Source organism: Dermacentor andersoni, chromosome 4, assembly GCF_023375885.2.
Source record: "Dermacentor andersoni chromosome 4, qqDerAnde1_hic_scaffold, whole genome shotgun sequence".
Taxonomy (NCBI): Eukaryota; Metazoa; Arthropoda; class Arachnida; order Ixodida; family Ixodidae; genus Dermacentor; species Dermacentor andersoni.
In genome coordinates, this window is record NC_092817.1 from 10,622,947 (window position 1) to 10,645,801 (window position 22,855).

At 46.0% G+C, this 22,855-nt stretch overlaps 1 protein-coding gene across 3 annotated transcripts in view; it reads left to right on the forward strand.

Moving 5' to 3' along the window:
* Nup98-96 (nuclear pore complex protein Nup98-96) overlaps nucleotides 1-22,855 on the forward strand; it is a 264,767-nt gene that overhangs the window by 205,248 nt on the left and 36,664 nt on the right. For all 3 annotated transcript variants that reach the window (XM_055073379.2, XM_055073380.2, XM_055073381.2), the window contains 2 exons: nucleotides 12,149-12,291; nucleotides 22,212-22,275. In XM_055073379.2, the coding sequence (XP_054929354.1) occupies nucleotides 12,149-12,291; nucleotides 22,212-22,275 (207 nt within the window). The remainder of the gene's footprint in view (nucleotides 1-12,148; nucleotides 12,292-22,211; nucleotides 22,276-22,855) is intronic.

Genomic DNA, 22,855 nt, shown 5'->3' on the forward strand with positions numbered 1-22,855 from the left:
ACTTTTGAATGTTTTCTATGGGGAAATAACCTGCTTACTGCAATGTTCTCATGCTGCATTATCGGTTATGATGAAGTCTGGCTTCTGGGTGTTTCTGCGAATGTGAAATCCTTGAAAATGAAAAAAAGAAAAAGTGAAATGCGAGCCAATGCACAATCGCTTGCTACCCCAATTCCCGCCGCACGCTTCTCTCCGTGAGAAACGCACACCAGCCTCGTGTGCATCTCTCCCATTGCGTCAGCCCTCCGAACGCGAATGGGCTGCGCCCATAGCTCTGTGCCGCACCCCCCTCCAAAATACGAATGGAGTGCGCCAACTACGCTGCCATCGCTGCTCCCAGATTGCTCACTGGGCCCTCACAGTTGGTTCTTTATTCCATGGCCCTCAGTCTGCGCAATTCTGCTAATGGATTAAGTTGCGTGTGCTTGTCTTTGTTCGTTGCGTCGCAGTTGTTCCTGGGAGTGTTGTTTCTCAGCCTCATTTGACTCGCCTACGAAATGGAAGGTGGCTGATCCGCCCACTGATCATAGGCAATGCACGACGTTGCCGGTGAAAAGAAAGCGCACTGCTATAGATTTGTAAACGAAGTGCTTCTAACCAATGAGGCGATTGTTGCGAACGTGCTTGCATTCGACAGTGACAGTAACGGCCACGACGGCAGCGCTGACGCGGTAGGGCAGGCTGCATCAACATTGTCCTCGCGGGAGGTCTTGTACATGATTCAGTCCATCATGGGCTTGTTTTCGCGAGGGACTTTCCTCTTCACTACGTGGAGCACTTGGATGCTTTGGAGAAAGATGTCGGCAAGCTTCTTTGAATCAGCATGCAATTGGGGCCTATCCAGAAAGCCAGCAAAACTGGATCACTGTAGGAAAGGAACTGTCAGCAGAATAAAGTTTCACTTTCTTTGTGGATGTATTGTGCTTGCCTTTTTCTTCTCATCGTTAGCATAGGGACATGCCATAGTTTAAAAAAATATTATAACATTACGTTCAGGTGCATTTTTATTTTGAACCCTCAAAAATTGGGTGGGTGTTACATTCAAATAAATGCTGTGCTTCACACTTTTACACTGCACTCTTTCTAGTCTGTGGCTAAGATAGTGTCAAGGTGCGGTGAAGGCCATTAACCTTTGCGATAGGTCAGAGTTTGCAAGGAGAATTGCACGCATCGTTTAGAAGAGCTGCGGTTTGGTTTTTAGCAAATGAAACTGTTAGGTTTATTTTCCGGAACTTTGAATATCTTGAATAATAAAGGTCTGGTGTAAATCAAATCGAACAGCAAACATTGTTCGAAAAATATGATTTGAATATTTGCGCACCCCTAAAAAACACTTTAAGCCTCACAGCGCCCTAAATAATTTTATATACAATGCAGTCCACTTATAACAATAGCAAGAAGAATGAAAAATCCGATCGTTATATCCGATCATCGCTATATCCGTACTGCCATAAAAAAAAGAAAGAAAACGAAACTGCCGAACATACCTTTGTAGCTCCGAAACCAAGTTTACCACTTACAATAAAAAATTGACATTGTAGAAAAAAGGTTGTGAAAAGTAAGGTGTTTATTTGTACCTCTAAACAGCGTGTCAAGCGTTAGGCGCGCTGAAATAGTCAGAAATCTGCGCTTGCTTTCGCGGAAGTTTCAGGTTCACAACCGTGGTGTACATTGCGTTTAGCGGCTGTGCGAACAGTGGCGGCTATAATTTAGCATGCATGAAATCAATCAGCGTCTCTATCAACGACAGTGCACTTTGCGTGAACATTGGAGTCTGTTTCAAAGACGGGCCACTGTCAACCTCGTTGCCTTCGTCGCACAACACACAGGCAGACTCGATCACACAGGCACAGGCAGACTCGATCAACACACAAGACAACTTGGGCAGCGACCACTATTTCATCAAAACAACAGTTCGAGCAGGCCCACGAAAGCCCACAGGCAGACTCCACAGGCAGACTCGATCAACACACAAGACAACTTGGGCAGCGACCACTATTTCATCAAAACAACAGTTCGAGCAGGCCCACGAAAGCCCAAATGCTGTCAACTCCGCATAACAAATCGAGATGCTTTCCGACAGGCCAGAGCCCTCACCTCTTTCTCTGGTATCCAACCCTCTTTGGAAGATTGGGTCTCATCCTTGCTGCAAGACGCGAGTGAAGCCACTAAATTGATGCCTAAGGAAGCCAGTCTGCAGGAGGCAGATAGCAAGTTACTGCATATGTGGGAAGCCCTCACCAGTCTGCAATGCAGATACAAACACAACAAGCTCAATCGAATGCTCAGAAAATGTATTAGCACTCTCACCCAAAGACTATTGACAACAACTTACTCGTCAAAATTGGCATAGCACATGCGACAGCATGGAGCAGCAACCAAACCTGCCCAAAACGTGGAATATCCTCCGTTGCCTCCTCGATCCGGTCAACAGCAACAACTCGCAACAGCACAACTTGCAAAAGATTATTCACACCCATCCGGGCACGGATGCACAGGTTCTTCAAGGGCTGATAGACCGTAACGTAGGACCTCAACCTACTACACCCACTCCAGCATACACTGGCACCGCTGACAACCACCTGGACGCGCCCATGCCAGCAGCAGAAGTACGTGAAGCCACCCTCGTACTGCGCTCTAACTCAGCCCCGGGACCAGGTGGCATTACTAATAAAATGCTTCGCAACCTAGATGAGGATTCTATACTCGCCCTCACAGCTTATTTTAATGCATACTGAGAAACTGGACACCTCCCCTCACAATGGAAAGAAGCCAAAATCAGTATGATTCCCAAACCAGGGAAACGCCGCCTACTCGAAAACCTCCGCCCTATCTCCCTTACTTCATGTGTCGGAAAGGTCCTCAAACGTGTCATCCTCACACGCTTACACAGACATATGAACGACAATGACCTCTTCCCCAATACCATGGTTGGCTTCCGCCTTAAACTTTCTGCTCAAGATATCATGATTCAGCTCAAGCACCAAATTATCGATGGCGATAAAAGGTCCAGGCTGGACACCAGAGCCATATTGAGGCTAGACCTAACCAAGGCATTCGATAATTTCACGCATGAGACCATACTGAGCCAACTGGCTCAACTCCAGGTTTGACATCGAACATATAAGGTTTGTTCGATTCAGAAAAAGGTGCATGGCACCTCAAACGAAAAAGTGCAGGGGGTGCCATGCTGCACCCACCCGCTGCAAGGTTCAAGGGTGCAGTGCACCGCGGCGGCACCTTGCATTGCCCCCCGTTCAATCGAGCACGGGGGTGCAGGGTGCACTGCTGCACCTTGGGGAATCGAGGGTCTAGGTGCAGTGCACCGTGAATAGGTGCAGAAGGTGCAGAGAAACTTGGCTGAATCGAATAGACCTATAACTACATCAAGAATTTCCTTACAGGTCACAAGGCCACCATTACCATCGGAGGGTTGCAGTCGCCAATTATTCACTTCGGTAGCAAAGGCATGCCGCAAGGATCGGTTCTGTCCCCTTTTCTGTTTACCGTGGCCTTGCTCGGACTACCGCCTGCATTAGCTAGCATCCCCAACCTCAAGCATAGCCTCTACGCAGACGATATCACCCTGTGGGTCACCGGGGGCAGCGATGGGGACATCCAAGACACATACAACCGCATTTACCCCGATGCATAATCCTCGCTCAACTAATTGTGCGAAGCCCGCGCTGACCTCGATCACATTATCTGGCAATGCCCCAGAGCCTCCAACACAAACACTACACGCATCATAACTACGGCCGAGCAGTGGGAGACATTGCTGCTGAGGTTGGACCCAGAAGAGCAGCTCTGGGCCGTCCGGATGGCCAAAGACGATGCCAGAAAGCAAGGACTGGCTGCCGTGTGAGGACTGGGGATTAGTCTCCTGACCCCCGCCACCCCTGGACCCCTTCAAGGACGTAATAAAGTTTTGTCTCTCTCTTCGCAGAATGAGGCAGAGCTGCCTGCACTCAGAAACTCCTCCATTGGAGCACCTCCTATTTTATCACCAGTAGTGACTTGCTCCCAGAGTTTGGCAATACCAGCGGCTGCCACCATGTTGTTTTCACACATGGGGGTTTCACCCTAGCGCACAAAGCCCGCCATTTCCATTCGTCGGCACTGTCACTGGTTGTAGCCTTCATGATCGTGGTGCTCATGATTTTCAGAATCGTCAATATCATCGACTGCGTGAGTCTCAAAAAATTGGCAGCTTCGTCCCAAGTGACACAGCTTTGCGCACCGACGCAGCTGTGTCAGAGCACCAACCACTGCTTCCGTGGCGCATTTCCATGCTCACTGAGGAAGAGAGTGCGATTGTAGAAAGAGAGTGCAGGCATAATTCACTTCTCGCTTTTTTTTTTTCTCTATGGATGCTCGCTGGCGACAGCGGATGGATGGATGGATGTTATGAGCGTCCCCTTAGGAACGGTGCGGTGGGTTGCGCCACCAAGCTCTTCCTATTGTACTGCCTAATGTCCTACCTAGGTTAAACAATAAGAAAGAGAAAAAAAAAATGCTATGAACTACCCCACCCAAATTTTCTGATCCCCTATTTCGAACTGTGCTTTTGTACATCTCCGTTTTTTGTCGTTTCCCTACTTTTCTTCCACCAATCCTCCAGTCACCTCTTACTAATGCCTATTGCAGACATGTTTACTTTTCTATGCCCTCGCTGAACCCAAGTGCTTCAAGGAGGCCAGTGGCGCCTAAATCGACCGCTGGGTAGACGTCCTCACATTCTAATAAAACATGCTCCGTAGTTTCCCTAGCGTTACCGCAGCAAGCACATGCTTCTTCTTCCATCTTATATCTCCCTTTATAGGTGCGTGTTCTGAGGCATCCCGATCTCGCTTCGAAAAGTAATGAGCTTCCCTTTGAGTTATCATAAATTGTATCTTTCCTGATTTCGTTTTTTCCTCTTAAGTAGTTACTCATGGCAGGTTTCTTTTCCATTGCCGCCACCCATGAGATTATTTCAGCCTCTCTGACTTTCCGCTTGACCTTCTTTGTTGCTGTGTTGCCCACCCTACAGGCCGCATACTTGCTGGTAAGCTTCCTAGTTCTTTTCCTCCGCGGCAAATCAATGTTTTTCCTGTACAGATACCTGAACACTCTCCCAGGCCATTTACTTTCTTCCATATTCCTCAGCCGTTCTTCATACTCAATTTTACTCCGTGCTTCCCTCACTTCAAAGCTAGTCTAGCCCATATCACCCTGCACAGCTTCATTTGTTGTCTCCCCGTGAGCGCCCAATGCAAGGCGACTCACTGACCTTTGGTTCCCGTCGAGTCCTGATTGTACCCCTGATTTAAAGCAAACAACCGCATTTCCAAAAGTAAGTCCTGGAACCATTACACCTTTCCACATACCTCGAAGGACCTCGTACCTATTGTATCCCCATAGCGCTCTGTGCCTCATTATGGCTGCATTCCTCTTCCCCTTCACTATTGTTTTTTCCTGTGTTTCCATATATCTATTGTCTTGTTTATCCATATACCAAGATATTTATATTCTGTTACCCGAGGTATTTCCTGGCCCTGTATCTCCACGGTCTGTTCACTGTTTTCATTGAATACCATAACCCCTGATTTTTTAACACTAAATTTCAAACCTAAATTGTTGCCTTCCTGCCCACAGATATTAGCCAGACGTTGCAAATCACTCTGCTTGTTAGCTAGCAACACAATGTTGTCCGCATAAAATAAACCTGGGAGCTGCTGCTCTATTACTGTGCCCGCCTATTTGTATGAGAGATTAAACCCGATATTACTTCTAGCACCCTCTCCATCCTCACCATGTACATCATAAACAGCAGCGAGGATAAAGGGCACCCCTGCCTCAGGCCCTTGTTGATATGAACTTTCTCCTCGCTCCTCATTCCTTCCCATTCAACGCAAATGGTATTCTTTAGGTAAATCTCTCTCAAAAGCTGTAGACAGTCGTCACCTAAGCCTTCCCCTTCCAGAATATCCAACAAAATGTTGTGGTCTACGCTGTCATAACCTCCTGTAATGTCTAAAAAGGCCACATATAACGGTCCGCTTTCTACTTTTGATATTTCAATACCCTGAGTAAGAACAAATAAGTTATCATCTAAACACCTACCTATTCTGAAGCCATTCTGAAGTTCATGCGAAGCAGTTCATGCAAAGCAGTTCATTCACGAAGACGTTCATGTGATGCGAAGCAGCTGGCACCATCTTGTGGCATACCGCGCCAACTTTCAATACTCTCAGTCGGCGCACTGGCGGGACGCACTGCATGGTAATAGTGGCAGATATGAACTTGTGTAGGCAAACGTTTTGCCCTGTCTCAGTTAAGGTTAACTTAGCAAAGCAAATTTCAGAGTTATTCTGCATAGAAAACGTCTCCCGAAAGGCAGAATTTCGATCGTTACATCCGATACGCGGTGAATAACACATTGTTATATATGGGTGTTTTTTTCATAGCCCTAATGCATAAATTGATACTCAGAAGTCCACTCATTGTTATAATTGATATATCGTTATATGCAGTATCATTATGAGTGGACTGCACTGTAATAACTTTTATACTGACTGGTTCAGTTTCGTTTCTACGGTGTCGTGACGTCATGACACTTTATGTGGTTATGTGGGAACTGGAAATGGTGTTTTTTTTACATTTGCTCTGGCTCACCCGATAATCTGCTATGCTTCTACATAGGTCTTCGCAGTAGTAGTATACGAAGTGGCTGATCAATCTGGGGTGAGTGTCAAAGTGTCACTATGTCCGGCTCCCACTTGACCACATATTGTTTGTGACGTGATGACAGAGTATCCTCCTGGAAAAGGAAGTCAAAACTGGCTGAAAAAAGCTTCTACTGTAGAACCCCGTTCATATGTTTTGGAAAAAATTATGCTAGAAAAAAAATTATGCGATCCCACTCGCTGTGGAAATTATTGTAAGCGAAGCTTTCTGTGCTGTTTGCTTTGATTGACAATAATTAGCGGTGATGCTGACAGCGAATGTTTAATTTCTTCAGCATTTAGTCCAACATGACAGTGGTGAGTTGATGTTAAACATTATCTTGTGTGCACCACTGCTGATTGTCTTCATAGTACACAGAACACACAAAGGGCAGTGTTTGCTTGAGGCGTTGTTGTGTGTCATACTTAACCTCTGAGAGGGTTGAGCATATTCATTGCCTCACATGGCACATCACATCATGGCAGAAGTATTAAACTTTAATTAAATTATGGGGCTGTATGTGCCAAAACCAGAATTGAATTAACAGGCACACTGTAGTGGCAGACTCCGAATTAATTTTGACATCGTGGTGTTCTTTAACATGTCCCTAAATCTAAGTGAAGGAGCGTTTTTTATTTCGCCCCCGTAGAAATGCGGCTGCCACGATCGAGATCAAACCTGCAACCTCGAGCAATTGCATAGCCGTAAAGCTACCGCTGCGGGCACAGAAGTGTTCATTTGATGTGTGACCGCTTCCATAGTGTTGCCTAGACCCTACAGTGAGCTTTAATGCGGCTCTGCTTCTGGACACCCTGCGTAAGTTGTCTGCTTGACAAATTTGCATGGCGATTGTTTTTCAGAAATAGCAGGAACATGCCGTACCTTACCTTGAACTTAAATTTATCCAGCTTGCTCGTAACCACTGTCTTGTCTATAGTAGTAGCGTTTCCTTGTTTTCTCATATTACCTTTTCTCTATCCCCCACCCCCACACCTCCCCCTTATTTTATGGGAACTGCGAGCGAAGCGTGGCAAGGCTGTTATTCATTCGTTTCATGACTGTGTCGGTTCCACCCATTCTCTGCCTCCTCTCCCTATCCTCTACTTTTCTAACTTTACTCTGGACATTAATAGAAAAGTAAGCGCTGCAATTTCTGCAATGCTTTTGCAGGGGGTCACAAATAATTACAGCTGTCAAGCGGGCTAATGTGGCGACGCCCAGGGAGCTCCAGAGGGCATTGTGCACTTTCTACGCGGTGCAAAGGTCCAAACGAGTTCCTCAAGTCGTCTTTCCTCTCTTTCGCGCTCCTGTCATGTATGCACACGCTCTGAACGAACCCCTGTGCCAGACAGTAGCAGCAACAGTAGCAGTGGAAAAACAAAGAAAGCTTCACTTTAAAACATACAAACCAGGAAAACATATAATCTGAAGTCAGTAAAGAAATGGCAGGCTTAACTTAGCTGACTTCTATGTAATGCGAAGCATTGTGCGAACCGTTGCTGCACAAGGTACCGACACATGTTGAGCTGGCGGGGGCACAATGGCCCAAGATGCATGTAGTCGTTTTTGCAGCTTCAGCTTGCTTACATTTGAGTTGCTTGAATTTGGCCTGGGTCAGAAGCTTTTTCAAGTGGGACATGTGGGCAGGAAGTTTTCATGTGCCCATTCAGAGTGAATTATTGAGGTACGAGACGGAGCCGGTGGCACCTGAGTGACCGTTGTCGTTCAATTGCAAGTTCTCGTTTTCCTTTGGAAAAACAAAACGAAATCTTGTGGGCGATGCTGGGATATGATGTCTACGATGCGACCTGAATGAAATATGACGCTCACTTCGCACCGCCTGCAGAAGGGAACTGTGTCGCATTTGGTTATCACCTCTTAATAGAGAATTTTAGTGCGTTCGGTATTCCGGCAAATGCGGGCAGTTGGGCGGATGAGCGGGGGCGTAAACATGAGCGGCTGGATTGGTGGTGCCAGCTGGTGGTGCAAAGCTGAGTGACACAAACACGAGCCAATTACTATATTCTGCTTAGCTGCTGGTGTAAATTTTCGACAGTGGCATGATCGTGCTCACAATTACGCCGCTGTCGTAAATTTGCACCAGCAGCGAAGGAGATTATAGTGGGTTACTGCAATTTTAGCACTGTGTTTGTCTGGTAGAGCTCTACGCCACCAGGTGGCTGCACTGCTCTGGCCACTCAAGTTTACGCCCCTGCTCATCCGGCAATCTGCCCAAACAACCCCCATTTGCCAGCATAGCGGACAAGCTAAAAGTCCCTAATAGCATGCAGTATGCTTCCAATGGCACCACGTAAAACGTGCTGTGTAACAGATAGGTGAAGATGCTTATCACCATAGGATTGGCTGCGATGGCAGTGAATATGGCATGCGACAAACTGTCATTAATTAAATTATGGGGTTTTATGTGCTAAAACCACGATCTTATTATGAGGCATGTCGTTGTAGGGGACTGAAAATTTGGAACACCTGGGGTTCTTTAAGCTGAACCTAAATCTTAAGTACACGGACATTTTCGCATTTCGCCCCCATCGAAATGCAGCCGCCGTGGTCGGGATCCGAACCCGCGACCGAAATTAAAACGGAAATCACATCTCTGATTGTAAATCACGTGCGTTGCATAAATTGAACAAAACAAACTGCATGAAGCGCGCTATTTTGCAGGGCCTGCCTCTGTGCACGTCTCTCCTGTCACATGACGTGCCACATGGTTGCTTGACAAAGTTGTTATGCCCCCTAGATTCCGACTTCACATTCAGGGAAAGTGCCCGCTTTGCGGTAGGCGAGGGAGGCAGCCTTGCGTGAAGCTTGTTAAACGGCCCATTGGTGGAGTTTTTGTTCCACTCTCAGTCAAGCTTTTGAGATATCCAAAAATACTTCGAGATAGAGGGCAATAAATACATGGCACATCGAGTTAACAAGGTGTTACTGTAAATTGAATGCCGTATTCACTTTGCTTAATGAGCCCACTCGCATAATGAGCGCGCACCCAACCTATAGTGCTGGTGTTCAGAATGTCTGCCTTGTCTTGGTGTGATTGGCCAGCACTGATGACTATCACAAAATTGTTCTGGGATGCTGCGTATCTGCTGAGAGCTGTGCAATGGGCCATTACACTAGTTAGCTGGTTTAAAACTGACAGTCGTTGAGCATGCCCTAGAGCATGGGAACCGCGCCACTGGACATTTCAGTGTTGACCCAGTGTGCATGCTCTACTGGAGGAAACAGGAGTGGATGCTTAGAGCTACAAAGAAAAACTACAGGCATCTCAAACTGCCTAGATATGCCATGGAATACGACGCGCTGTGGGCCAACAACCCAGAAGTGGCCAGCGACATCAATAGTTAGGATTCAGTTATCAAGACAAACGAGTAGGCCAGTAGCATGTTGTGAGTAAAGTGCATTTTTTGTTCACATCGTGTATGTATGTTTACTATAAAGTTCTGATCGTGATTTTTTTGTTATTTAGTCCACAGTGAGAGAGCATTAATGTGAGAGCATTACTTGACTCAATGTGTAACCACGCCGTCATCAGAAAGCCGTGGCATAAAAGCGGCATACAAATTACGTCACCTTCATCTAACTAAATGTAAAAGTGGCCACAGTGAGTATTTTATCCTCTGCCCCACTGCCACTGCTACCACTCCGTAGCCGAGCACACTAACCACTGCACCACCGTTGCAATAGGCAACAGTGATGAATACATTCGAGCCTGTGCACATGGTTGGGCTCCGCCTGGCAGGTGATTCACTAGATGGCAGAGGGAGCGGCTGCGGAGCGAGCTGCAGCCGCTCGCTGTGCCGTTCGCATTGTTGGGGACCTGCAGACACCGTAGCCAGAGCCCATGGACAACGACAGCGAATAAGATGCAACACACTTCAGGGACCTATTGGACGACGACTATGACATCCCCCCAGAGTATGAGGTGGAGTTCACCTACTAACCCGGTGAAGAAATGCAGTGTCAACACCATGGTGCCATATGGAAAAGTACTGTCATCGCTCGGCAAAGTGCTGGCATCGTGCTGAAAAGTGGTCTCGACGAGAATGAACGCTCAAGGCAATGTGTGCGAAACACTACTTTAATGAGAACTCTACAAATAAAACTCAGCTGAGAAGCCGGAATATGGCCGGTTAGTCACCTTGCATTGTTGCCACCTCATAAGCAGTAACATTTAGCCGCAACACTAAACTCGGCAACATAACTGAGCGACACACACAGCGACAAGTGATACTCTCACATTTACTCATCATAAGAATTGCTTAGGTGCCCCCACAGTTGTATTTTCCCCCGTAATGAACCTTCCCCTCAAATTTATGTCAGCCTTTTTGAAAAAAAGGTGCGTTCCTTATGCGAGTAAATAGGGTAGTCGAAAATATCATGTCGGTACCCCTTGGAAGTGCAAATAAATTTTCATTCTCTGAAGGTAAACTTTTCTGGTTTCATCTTCTTTGTGATTGTTGCAATCAGAGGCATGCTACATTTAATTAAATATAAATAAAATAGGATGCACATTAGGTTCAGAAGTCATATTGGACTCAAGTAAATACTGCCAAATGAAGCAATTGTGTGATAATACGTTTTTTTCTGCCTTTTCCTTTAATTGTATTTGTCAGATTTAATTGACCAATTCCATCAGTCCTGTCATGGTCGTATAAACAGAAGTCGACTGTGTCGAGGTTTAATTGTACTTTTAAGGCTGACAAAAGCATTTTATAATTTTCCTGCATTGCTGGTAGAAACACGTACCAAAATCCAAGTGGCAGCAGCCACAGTTTCTTAGTTATTGCTCCGCCCTCCCTTACCACAGCAAGACTGTGTCCACATGAGGGCCATGATCTAGGTGCTCATAAAAGGTCATGGAGCATCTGCTGTAGTATGTGCAATCACCAGTGGGCACACAGCAGCACGGAGTTTGCATTGTCTGTGGTGGAACCAATTCAGGTTGGAATCGATAGGTGGTTCTATGCAGCTTGGTAGGACCATAGCAGTTCAATTAAATTTTTAAAAAATTCAAATTAGTGAGTTTTGGCAAGCTTTTGCCACAGGCACATTTTAGACAGTAATATAAAGGTTACATATGCTTATCACAAACTTTTTTTAATACTTCGTGTTAACAGAATAATACAAACCAGTTCGGAAATGCACTGGGAAAGCTTTATGGTTTCTCACAGTTGATTGTGTACAGCACCATGCATGCCTTATAGAGATCTTCTGTGTGACCATGTTTGTAAGGTCAATTCAATATTGAGGGGGGCTCCAAAGCTTTTGAGGATTATTCTATGGCAGCCCTTCTTTGTCCCTAAGTACTCCACTGTTGTAGTTAGCAACAATGATGAAAAAAAGAAAATTGCTGAAAAATGCTTTGTGTTCTAGCTGTGCTATATAGGCAGTAACCAGGCAACCACATTTACATTTGCAGCATGACCGATATATCAATCCGGAACGAATCCGGGTCTATGCCTTACTGGCGGGATTGATGGTTTGGCCAACTTCAGACCCAAATAAGACAATCAACTGCTGTGCTGACCTCGACTGGAAAAGGGCTCTGGCACTGCACCTGTGGTGAGTAAGAGCAGCAGACTGGCAATCTGCCACACAGTATGCGATGGTGCCCGTCCTTCTTATCCCACCCTAGTGTGGGAAACGCAGTCTAAGTTAGCTTACCGGTAAGCACAAATTTGTATAGATACACAAACTGTCTGCACCTTTCTTTGATTGTCCTTTATTTTTATTTTTTTATTAGGGCTGTGCTAATACTCTAATATCACCGAACCGAATTGAATAGTGAAAGTTCGAACGTTTATATTTGCGAATTGAATGTTGAGTTTTCAAATACTATTCGATTTATTAGATCTGGAGACCAATGCATGCAGTGCCAGATGTCGCGTGCACCGCGGTGCCCCTCATGCTCGATGACACCAAAGTGAGTGTTCCCCTTTGTTTTCGGCATGAAAGGAGTGCTGAGCACATTGCAGATTGACTGGCCTGGCTGCTGTAGGAGTGGAGCACTCCCAAATGTCGAGCCAATGGGGGATCGTACACACAGTGCCTGAATGCCAAAATTCGCTGAATGGCACCATGTCGGCTAGGATCGCCTCTGTCCGTACAAGCTTCGTCTGAGGTGACAGGACCGATAGAAATGATAACGCGATGCGGACAGAGGGAACGGCAACAATAACAACAGCGTATTTCGTAAAATGCGAAAGCATGTGCGAGGATCAGGTGGATTAGCTGAGAATAGGCATGTATCAGCCTAAAGTATGACTGAGGCGACAGCAGGGTATGCAGAACAAGAATAATGCTCGTTTAATGTGTGTGCTGTACTTATACCTTCGGCAGAGGCACACGGCGCATGTCCAATGCCATATCATCTGTAGACGAGGCACATGTGCCTGCTACAACCTTCTGTGGATGCAGAAAGTATGATACAAAAACTTTATGCTATCTGCTGAAAGCTTGTATAAAGCTCGTACGTAAGGCGCTGAGGTTGCTTAACTGAGCGTGTCGACCTTCTTGAGCCTGTTTGATGTGCAAGCCAGCACTGTTGTAGTTGGCGTACTTGGGACTTCAGCCTCAATGACTGGAGACTGCTTTTGACAAAGTAGCATACAGGCCCTCTGTGCCGAATCTGTAGGACCTCTGGAGGTTGTCACATCACTGGAGGCAGTCACATCAGGACCAGGGGATGCAGGAGGCGTGCTTTATTCGTCACTTGACTCGGGCCAGTACTCCTCGCTTGTGCGAAGTAGGTGACGACAGTTGCGTCTGGACGCTCGTCAGGGCCCTGTTTGCACAATGTAAGACCTCGGGCCAGCTGTTTTGAAGATTCTGCCCTTACCTGACCATGCATTGTCCCATATTCTAACTATGGTGCCCTGCGCCAAAGGTGGAATCTCTCGTCCTTCCCTTTGCTACTGGTGCTTTTTCACCTCCGTTTCCATGACTTCGTTAAAGTCCGGAATGTTACTTCTGAAGCGCCTGCCTTGAAACAACTCGGCTGGTGACCATCCATCTTCCAATGGCAGTGAACAATAGGCCAAAAGACCTAACCAGAAGACCCCCTGGATTCAGTGCATTTCTTTAGGATATGTTTGCTTACTTGAACTCCTTTCTCCGCCAGTCCATTAGATTGGGGGTAGCCAGGGCTTAACGTGGCAGGTACGAAGTCGCACTGCTTTGCGAGGAGTGCGAACTCGTGACTGGCGAATTGTGGCTCGTTGTCCGTGCATACTTCAACTGGAGCTTCTTGGCGGGAAAATTTAGCACTGAGAGCCTCTACTGTGGTCTTTGCCCTTGTGTCACTCAGTTGCTCAACTTCCGAGAAATTTGAAAGGGCATCAAACACAACGACATACAGTCGCCCAGCAAAATGAAAGATGTCTGCACAAACCCGATACCATGGGCATACTGGCATTTCGCACATAAGGAGCTCTTGCGGTTGCTCGTAGGCAAATTTTTTGTGTGTGGGACAGCTCTGAATAAGCTCTGTAATATCACTGTTAAGCCCTGGCCAAAAAACAAGACTTCTCGCTCTTTCTTTGCATTTAAGCAAGCCGAGATGACCGGCGTGAACTCTTTCCAGGATTTCATGCCGCATGCTTCTTGGTACGACTTTGGTGCCCTTAGCAAAATTTCATTCTCGGCTGTCAGCTCTACAGAAAATGGTTTTAAGTTGCCTTGCACCTCTTTGCCTACGGATACCTTTGCGATGACCGCATTTAAGTAGTCGTCATGTGCAGACGAGTTGGCTAGTTTGACTAATATCAGCAAGAATATTTTACATTTACTTTGTTATAGCCTATAATTTGTTATATCCGTGTTCATTATATTACTGTATACTGTTAATGAGCACAATGGCATTCTGCAAGGGCAGCGGCATTAAACACAAAGGCAGGTACATGATGTCCTGCTAGTAAGCTTTCTTCTTCCGCTGGATTTTGGGGACGATTTAAGGTCAGCCATCATAAAAATTGCAAAAATGGGTCGTTTCAGATTTTAAAGCTCGCCGCAAATGAAAATGTGCCTATTGTAGAGCTGTCCACAGCAAGAAAATGTAATTTAATGTGCTGTTAAGGATGTTTTCTTGTGTACAGAGGACTGCTACAACCTTTTCGAATGCAACAGCCTTTGTAACTGCTCTAAATTATGGCAGGTTGCTCTTTTTGCACCTTAAAATTCATGGTACCTGCACTAGTTCATTGTACCACAGCCATTGGCATGAAATATTTGAAATTTGTGAAAGCACTCAAAAATTAACATTTGTAGGCACTTGTACCATCGGAAAACATGTGAAACAAATAAACATGTAAACTAAAGTGTGGTATCAAAAAGGCGGTCATGTCGACATTATCTTTCTTGGTTTTGAAAAATCTTTCAACAGACTATCGGATTCCACGCTCATGTTAAAGTTATGAAACCTTTTAAAGAATGATAAGATCATGCGGTGGCTTGACTGCTACCTTTCCGAGAGACACCAGTATGTTCATATAGCCGAATCTAAATTGACCCCTTTACCAGTTTATCTGGAATTCTACAGGGCTCAGTTCTAGGGCTGCTCCTTTTTCTGGTTTATTTAAATTATTTATCATTGGACTCTCCCATAAATAGCTGCTTTTTCACAGACTGACTGTGTTCGGTACCTAGACATAAGATTTGAGAAAGGCCAGGATATTCTCAGCAGAAATTTGGGAGTGGTAGCTGACTGGTTCTCCACTTAAGGTATGCATCTTAATGTTGGTAAATGCACCCACATGACTAGGACGCGAAGTAAACAGCCATTGCATCACAAATAAGTGATCAATAGTAGACCAGTTGCATCAGTCAGTGATTTCAAGTACTTGAGCATGCACATCAATTCAAACTTAAGTTAGAGCGCTCATGTGGGCCACATGGAGTCGGCTGTATAAAAAAAAAGTGTGGCTACTGAAGCACCAACTGAAGCACGCCAAAAGTAAAACAATGTTAGTTGCCTACTCAGCTATCATACTATTAGTGCTTGAATATGCCAATGCCTTGTGGGATCGGTACACAAAGAAGGATACTGCAGGAAAAGCTTGTTCAGTCATAACTCGCTAATTTGAAATTTCGGATAATTCGAAACAGCAGTGTATTGAAAGCAATATGTAACACATCCTGCTAGTTCACACTGAAATCCGCAGCGCCACCGATAATTCGAACTCCGCGGCATCATGGATTGGGAAAGTGCTAGTGCGCGGGAGCACATTGGCAATGCTGGCGTTGCTGTGCGGGCTGCGCAGCATTGCTTTTTCCATCTGCGGCCCTTTGTTTAGGCTTGACTAGAAAGAAACGCATTTGCACCTAGCCATGTATGGCCAACGCCTCTGTTGCAGGTCGCTTCTCTCCCAGGAGGTTCCATATAAAGCTCAAGGGCGATAAAATCGTCGCCATATGCTTTATGTGCGAGAGAACGCTTGCGAGGGTGAGCCGGCAAACGCGGCTCAATCTCGCATGCTCAAGCGAGAAAGGCGGGGCGGATGCGCACCCCCTCCTGTCGCGTGTGCGGGGCACGGGGGTGACGTGAAGGGAGAGTGGGACGTCTTTTCCGGGGGCTGCTGCTTACGGCGCAGCCATGCTGGTGCCCTATCTTGAAAGCGATCTGCGACATGGCCAAAGTGTGCGCCTACGTGGGCCTCATCTTCAAAGCATGCGATGTTTGCAGAATGCGCATAGTGCCGGTAGCTTTGGATGCGATGTGCTTTCCACATTTCGTTCGCATTAAGCGAGAGCTGTACGAAGGTCAATTCGATAGCTGCTGCTGCCGCGATTCTTCACTCCAGCATTTTGACAGTGGTTTCCGCGGTCATCGAGCAAGATGTGTTCATGTTTACCTGTGTCTGCTTGACACCATACTTGTTAATGTAGTTAGTAAGCGAATGTTTACAAGCTTATAAAGCCGATAAAGCTACTAACCTCACTTTGTATAGCTATCTACTAATTTGATGTCGCAATCGATGCTTTGCTATTTGGGCGAAACTGCGACATTTTTTTTTCTCTGTGCCAGTCGGCATGACAAACGTGCAGACGGAGCAAGAGCCATCTCGACGTCGGGTACGTCAGACCGCGTCGGCCACGGCCGGTTACGCTGGCTGCACCAGTGCTTAAAAGTGTAGACATTGTTGTTGACGCCAACATGACGTACCTTAAGAACCTGCATATAATAGGAGGTTTTTTTTTTCCTATTATTAGCGTACCAAATTTTCGCCTCGTACTATATGCGGATTCGAACAAAAATTTCAGTCAGAAATTTAGGCTAGAAGTTTTGCATTCGTTATTGCTGCATTGCTACAGCTTGGCTTCCTTATTGCTGCGTGACTACGGCTTGGTTTTGTTATTGCTGCGTGACTACAGCATGGTTTCTTTATTGTTGAGTGCGCACCTTGGCAGCACACATGGAAACCACGCTTCGTGAAGGGTATCTTTTTTATTCCACATTGAAGGACCAACATGTCCGGACTACGAAAACTGTACTCGGCTGCTTTCAAGAGAAAGGTTATTTTAGCCGCATAGGACATCGACAACAATGCGGCTGGGAGGCAGTTTGGCATCAAGGAGGGAAACATTCGCGGGTAGCGTCGACAGAAGGAAGCCCTTTTCGCGTGCAGCGGAACGCGAAGAAGCTTTTGCGGCCCAAAGAGTGGGACATTAACGGAAATCAAACTCACCCTGACATAGGTTGTATGCCAACAGCGAGCCGCGCGTCTAGCTGTGAGCATGGAGCTTATGCAGGCAAAAGCTAAGGAGCTTGCAAGAGAAAAGGGGCTACCAAGCTCCACCTTCAAAGCAAGCAAGCACTGGATTTATCGCAACATGTGCCATGCTGGATTTTTCTTAGGCCGCCGAACTTCGATTTCGCAAAAGCTGCCCGAATCGTTCAAAGAGCTGCTTGTGGCTGTCCAGCCACAAGCAGCTTCGTTGCGCAAGTCCAAGAACTTCCAGCTAGGGCAAATTGGCAATGCTGACCAAATGCCGGTTTATCTGGACATGCCATCGCCCCTCACCGTGCACAAGAAGGGCTCTAAACAAGTTTACGTCTGGAGCACGGCAGACGGACACAAGCTCCCGTCCTATGTCGTCTTCAAGCGCAAGACAGTGCCTAAAGGTGAGGAGCTGCCAAAATATGTGGTCGTGAGATGCCATGAGAAAGGCTGGATGACCGAAAATCTTGTGTTGGCTCGATAAAGTCCGTCTGGTGTAGGCAGCCCGGTGCATTGTTGTCGTTTCCGTCCATCCCCGTGCTGGACGCATTTTGTTGCCATTTGGCAGACTCAGTGAAGAGGCTGTTGCCCGAATCCGGCACTGAACTCGTTGTTATCCCAGGTGGTATGGCGTCTAAACTGCAGCCTTTGGATGTTTACGTGAACAAGCCGTTCAAGGACGCGGTCGAGTGGTGTTACGCAGATTGGATGCGCTCAGGTGAGCCTGCAGTGACCCCGACCAGGTGGCTGAAGTGGGCTTTGTCAGCCACGCTATGCAAGTGTATTGTGAACTTCGTTAAACAGGATACCAGTAAGCTATCGCAGGAGACAAAAGATCTGATCAGTAAACACCAATGTATGAAAACCTCTAACCCTACAGCTAGAATAGAACTGGCAGAACTTTCCAAATTAATCAACAAGCGTAAGATAGCTCACATAAGGAAGTCTAATATGGATAGAATTGAGCATGCTCTCAGGAACGGAAGAAGCCTAAAAGCAGTGAAGAAGAAACTAGGAATAGGCAAGAATCAGATGTATGCGTTAAGAGACAAAGCCGGCAATATCATTACTAATATGGATAAGGTAGTTCAAGTGGCTGAGGAGTTCTATAGAGATATATACAGTACCAGTGGCACCCACGACGATAATGGAAGAGGGAATGGTCTAGAGGAATTTGAAATCCCACAAGTAACGCCGGAAGAAGTAAAGAAAGCCTTGGGAGCTATGCAAAGGGGGAAGGCAGCTGGGGAGGATCAGATAACCGTTGAAGGATGGTGGGCAGATTGTTCTAGAAAAACTGGCCACCCTGTATACGCAATGCCTCGACCTCGAGCATACGGAATCTTGGAAGAACGCCAACATAATCTTAATCCATAAGAAAGGCGATGCCAAAGACTGGAAAAATTAGACCGATCAGCTTACTGTCCGTTGCCTACAAAGTATTTACTAAGGTAATTGCAACTAGAATCGGGAACACCTTAGACTTCTGTCAACCAAAGGACCAGGCAGGATTTCGTAAAGGCTACTCAACAATATACCATATTCACACTATCAATCAGGTGATATAAAAATGTGCGGAATATAACCAACACTTATATATGGCTTTCATTGATTATGAGAAAGCGTTTGATTCAGAGATTTGATTTGATTCAGCAGTCATGCAGGCATTACGGAATTGGTATAGACGAGCCGTATGTGAAAATACTGAAAAATACTGAAAGCTAGTGACTCCCCAGCCACTGTAGTCCTCCATAAATAAAGCAACAAAATCCCAATAAAGAAGGGCATCAGGCAGGGAGATACGATCTCTCCAATGCTATTCGCAGCATGTTTACAGGAGGTATTCAGAGAGCTGGATTGGGAAGAATTGGGGATAAGAGTTGATGGAGAATACCTTACTAACTTGCGATTCGCTGATGATATTGCCTTGCTTAGTAACTCAGGGGGCCAATTGCAGTGCATGCTCACCGACCTGGACAGGCAAAGCAGAAGGGTAGGTCTAAAAATTAATCTGCAGAAAACCAAAGTAATGTTTAACAGTCTCGGAAGAGAACAGCAAATGACGATAGGTAGTGAGACACTGGAAGTGGTAAGGGAATGCATCTAATTAGGGCAGGTAGTGACCGTGGATCCGGATCATGAGACTGAAATAATCTGAAGAATAAGAATGGGCTAGGGTGCGTTTGGCAGGTATTCTCAGATCATGAACAGCAGGTTCCCATTATCCCTCAAGAGAAAAATATATAGCGGCTGTGTCTTACCAGTACTCACCTACGGGGCAGAAACCTGGAGGCTTACTAAAAGGGTTCTATTTAAATTGAGGAGGACGCAACAAGCTACGGAAAGAAGAAAGATGGGCGTAACGTTAAGGGGAAGAGAGCAGGTTGGGTGAGGGAACAAACGCGAGTTAATGACATCTTAGTTGAAATCAAGAAACAGAAATGGGCATGGGCAGGGCGTGTAATGAGGAGGAAAGATAACCGATGGTCATTAAAGGTTACGGACTGGATTCCAAGAGAAGGGAAGCGTAGCAGGGGGTGGCAGAAAGTTAGGTGGATGGATGAGTTTAAGAAGCTTGCACGGAGAACAAGGCCACAATTAGCACATAGCCGGGGTAGTTGGAGAAGTATGGGAGAGGTGTTTGCCCTACAGTGGGCTTAGCCAGGCTACTGCTGCTGATGATGATCAGTGCTAAAATCCTTGCAAGAAGTCTCCGCTCGCAGATGCACGACTCACCCATGTCATATTTTCTGCGAGTGGCTCTCTCCCCCTTCATTGGCAATGCTTATAAAGCTGGATTCACACAAGGAATGTGATCACGGACAAATTGGTCACGTGACATGTGGCAGGAATCTGATCACTTCGCAGCTAACATTCGCGTGACGAAAGATAACGCGGGCGGAGCAGCCTTCATATGGTCAACGGTGACAAAACAAATGTGAGCCATATTGCAAAGCACTTTCCTAGCGCTTCATGGCTTCACGCTTCTTGGCGACATTGCCATGTGACAATGGGGCTTCTCCAGCATGTGCCGCACTGCCATGAAGCCACATTTTAAGGTGAAATTCACATCCCATCCTGCCGTGAAGCCGCACGTCAAGGTTAAATTTGCATATAACCTGTACTCCACTATACTGCTAGATTATTTGCATATTTGTTTCAGGTTATATGCGCGAAAATATGGTGAGTGCATGGCCTTCAAGATCCAGCTCCGAGAGAGCAGTCATTGCTGCAACGCAGGCGTGTATGAAATCACTCGTTGAAAGCAATTGCAGGAGACGGAAGCATGTCACGACCACATTTCTGCCATTCTGCCATTCCACGGCACCTTTATAGTCCGCACGTGCCGCCTCTCCGCACACCACTCTCCCACTTGTGTTGTGACATGCTTTAAACCTTGCTAACGAACCGTAGCTGCAAGAAGAGTTCTTGCAGTTCAGCTGGCTAGCAAATATTTAAGCTTTTTCGGCGAGCTGGGGGCTGCTGACTGGCAAGTTCCACGCCCTGGCTTTTTTCAGCATCTACATCAAGGCCTTTTCAACCTTGGAAAAGGCTGATCGCCTCAAGCGGCACCTCTTGATTTTCAATGCAGCACCGCCCCATAGCTTTTCTAGTACTTTCGATATGCCACAAACTATTGTCAAAGGCAGTCCCCATGCATGCTTGATGGCAGTCTTTGTTGTTCCGGTTTCAGTACTATGAAGGATGTCCAACTTCTCCTTCATGCTAAACATATGATTCTTTTGTCCATTTGATCTTGGCATGGCTCCGTTTCTCTGGACGAAACCCAGTGAAATATTCAGTAGATTCTGAACCATCACAAATGACACCACGTCGATGACACACGTGCAACGCACAGCACTCGACCAACCAGATCTGATTGGGAAGCGATAATTGATGGGCAAGTCAGAATGTAAGGGTGATGGTTGCAGCAATGGAGCTTTTCGCTACCCCACACTCTCCACACTTGGCAACCTGAACTAAAGGAGAAAGCCCATCACCATCACCAACATGGCGTTGTTAATACACGGCGTCGATCGGTACCAGTTGAATTGCAGTTATGACGTTGATTTTCTTTTTTCAAGAGCAGAAAAAAGAACACATTTGTGGTGCGAAATGCTGTTCGCCAAACTGCGAATTAGTGAAAATGGTACTTGCTAACCGATAGGCATTCTATAAACCACTACGCTCTAAGAGGTCAGTCAATGCATTGACTTCAGTGGGGGCTTGGCTGGGAACTGTAGCAACTACGTTTTAATCATAACTATGTTATAAGCGGGTGCGCATTAACAATCTTTTACTGTAATACTAGACATGGCAACAGTTGTGGACAGACTAAAAATTGTAATTGCAGGTACGGTGCACATTTCTGCTATTTCTGAAAAATAAACACCATGCAAGGTTGTCCATGCAGTCAACTGATGCACAGTGTGCAGACACAAAGCCACATTAAAGCACCGTAGCATCAGGACGACAATACACAAGTGGCTGCCTAGCAAACCAGCACTTCAGGCACAGTGTAATGCGCGTGTGAGGTAATAACATTGCTTACCTACTCACAGGCTGCAAACATTAGCGCATAACGCCTCAAGCAAACACGTCTCGCTTTGTGTTCTGTGTACTACGTAAAAAAATACAAGCGGTGCATGCAAGGTAACATTTAACATCGCATTTCAACTGCCGTATGCCGTCAATATCGCTGTCAAATAATGTCGGTGAACACAAACAGCTCGGCGGAGTCATAATTGCCTTGTTTGTTCATTGCAGGTATTACTGCCCTCCAACTGGCAGCATCAGTGACGCGGTGGCTACTTATGAGGCTGCTTTTGAGGTGAGCCTATGAGCATGTTCTAGTTTGCTTGTCCAAATAAAGGTGGCAAGTCGTATGCGACGAAGGAGCAGTACGAGAACAGAATGTGGTAGACAAATGAAGATACAGGTATTGGTATGGTCCGGTTAAGAGGTGCAAGCTCAGGGACTGTAAAGTGTAGAGATTTTGTGAATACTCTGTAGCATTTTTAACCTCTGCTTACATGCTTGCGGTGTGTTAGGGTTATTGGTTTTGCCGAAAATTGGCTAAAGCAGTAGTCAAGGGTAAAACTGACGCCGACCAAAAACATTAAAAGAAAAGTTTTTGGTCGGCGTTCATTTTACCCTTGACTATGAGCAATCCCGACCAGACAAGTTTTTGTCGAACTCTTGATTTCATTGGCTGAAGCACCTTTGTGGGGCCATTGTCAGGTTATGGGAGAAAGAAAGAAAGGGTTTAATCATTATTGCAAAGAGACATACAGTAGAACCCAGATGATTGAAGGTGTATAAATACCAAATAGTAGATTTCAACTTGAACATCAATTTAAGAAAAGAAACGAAAATCGAATAGAATATCAGAAGATCTTTCATTAAATTTA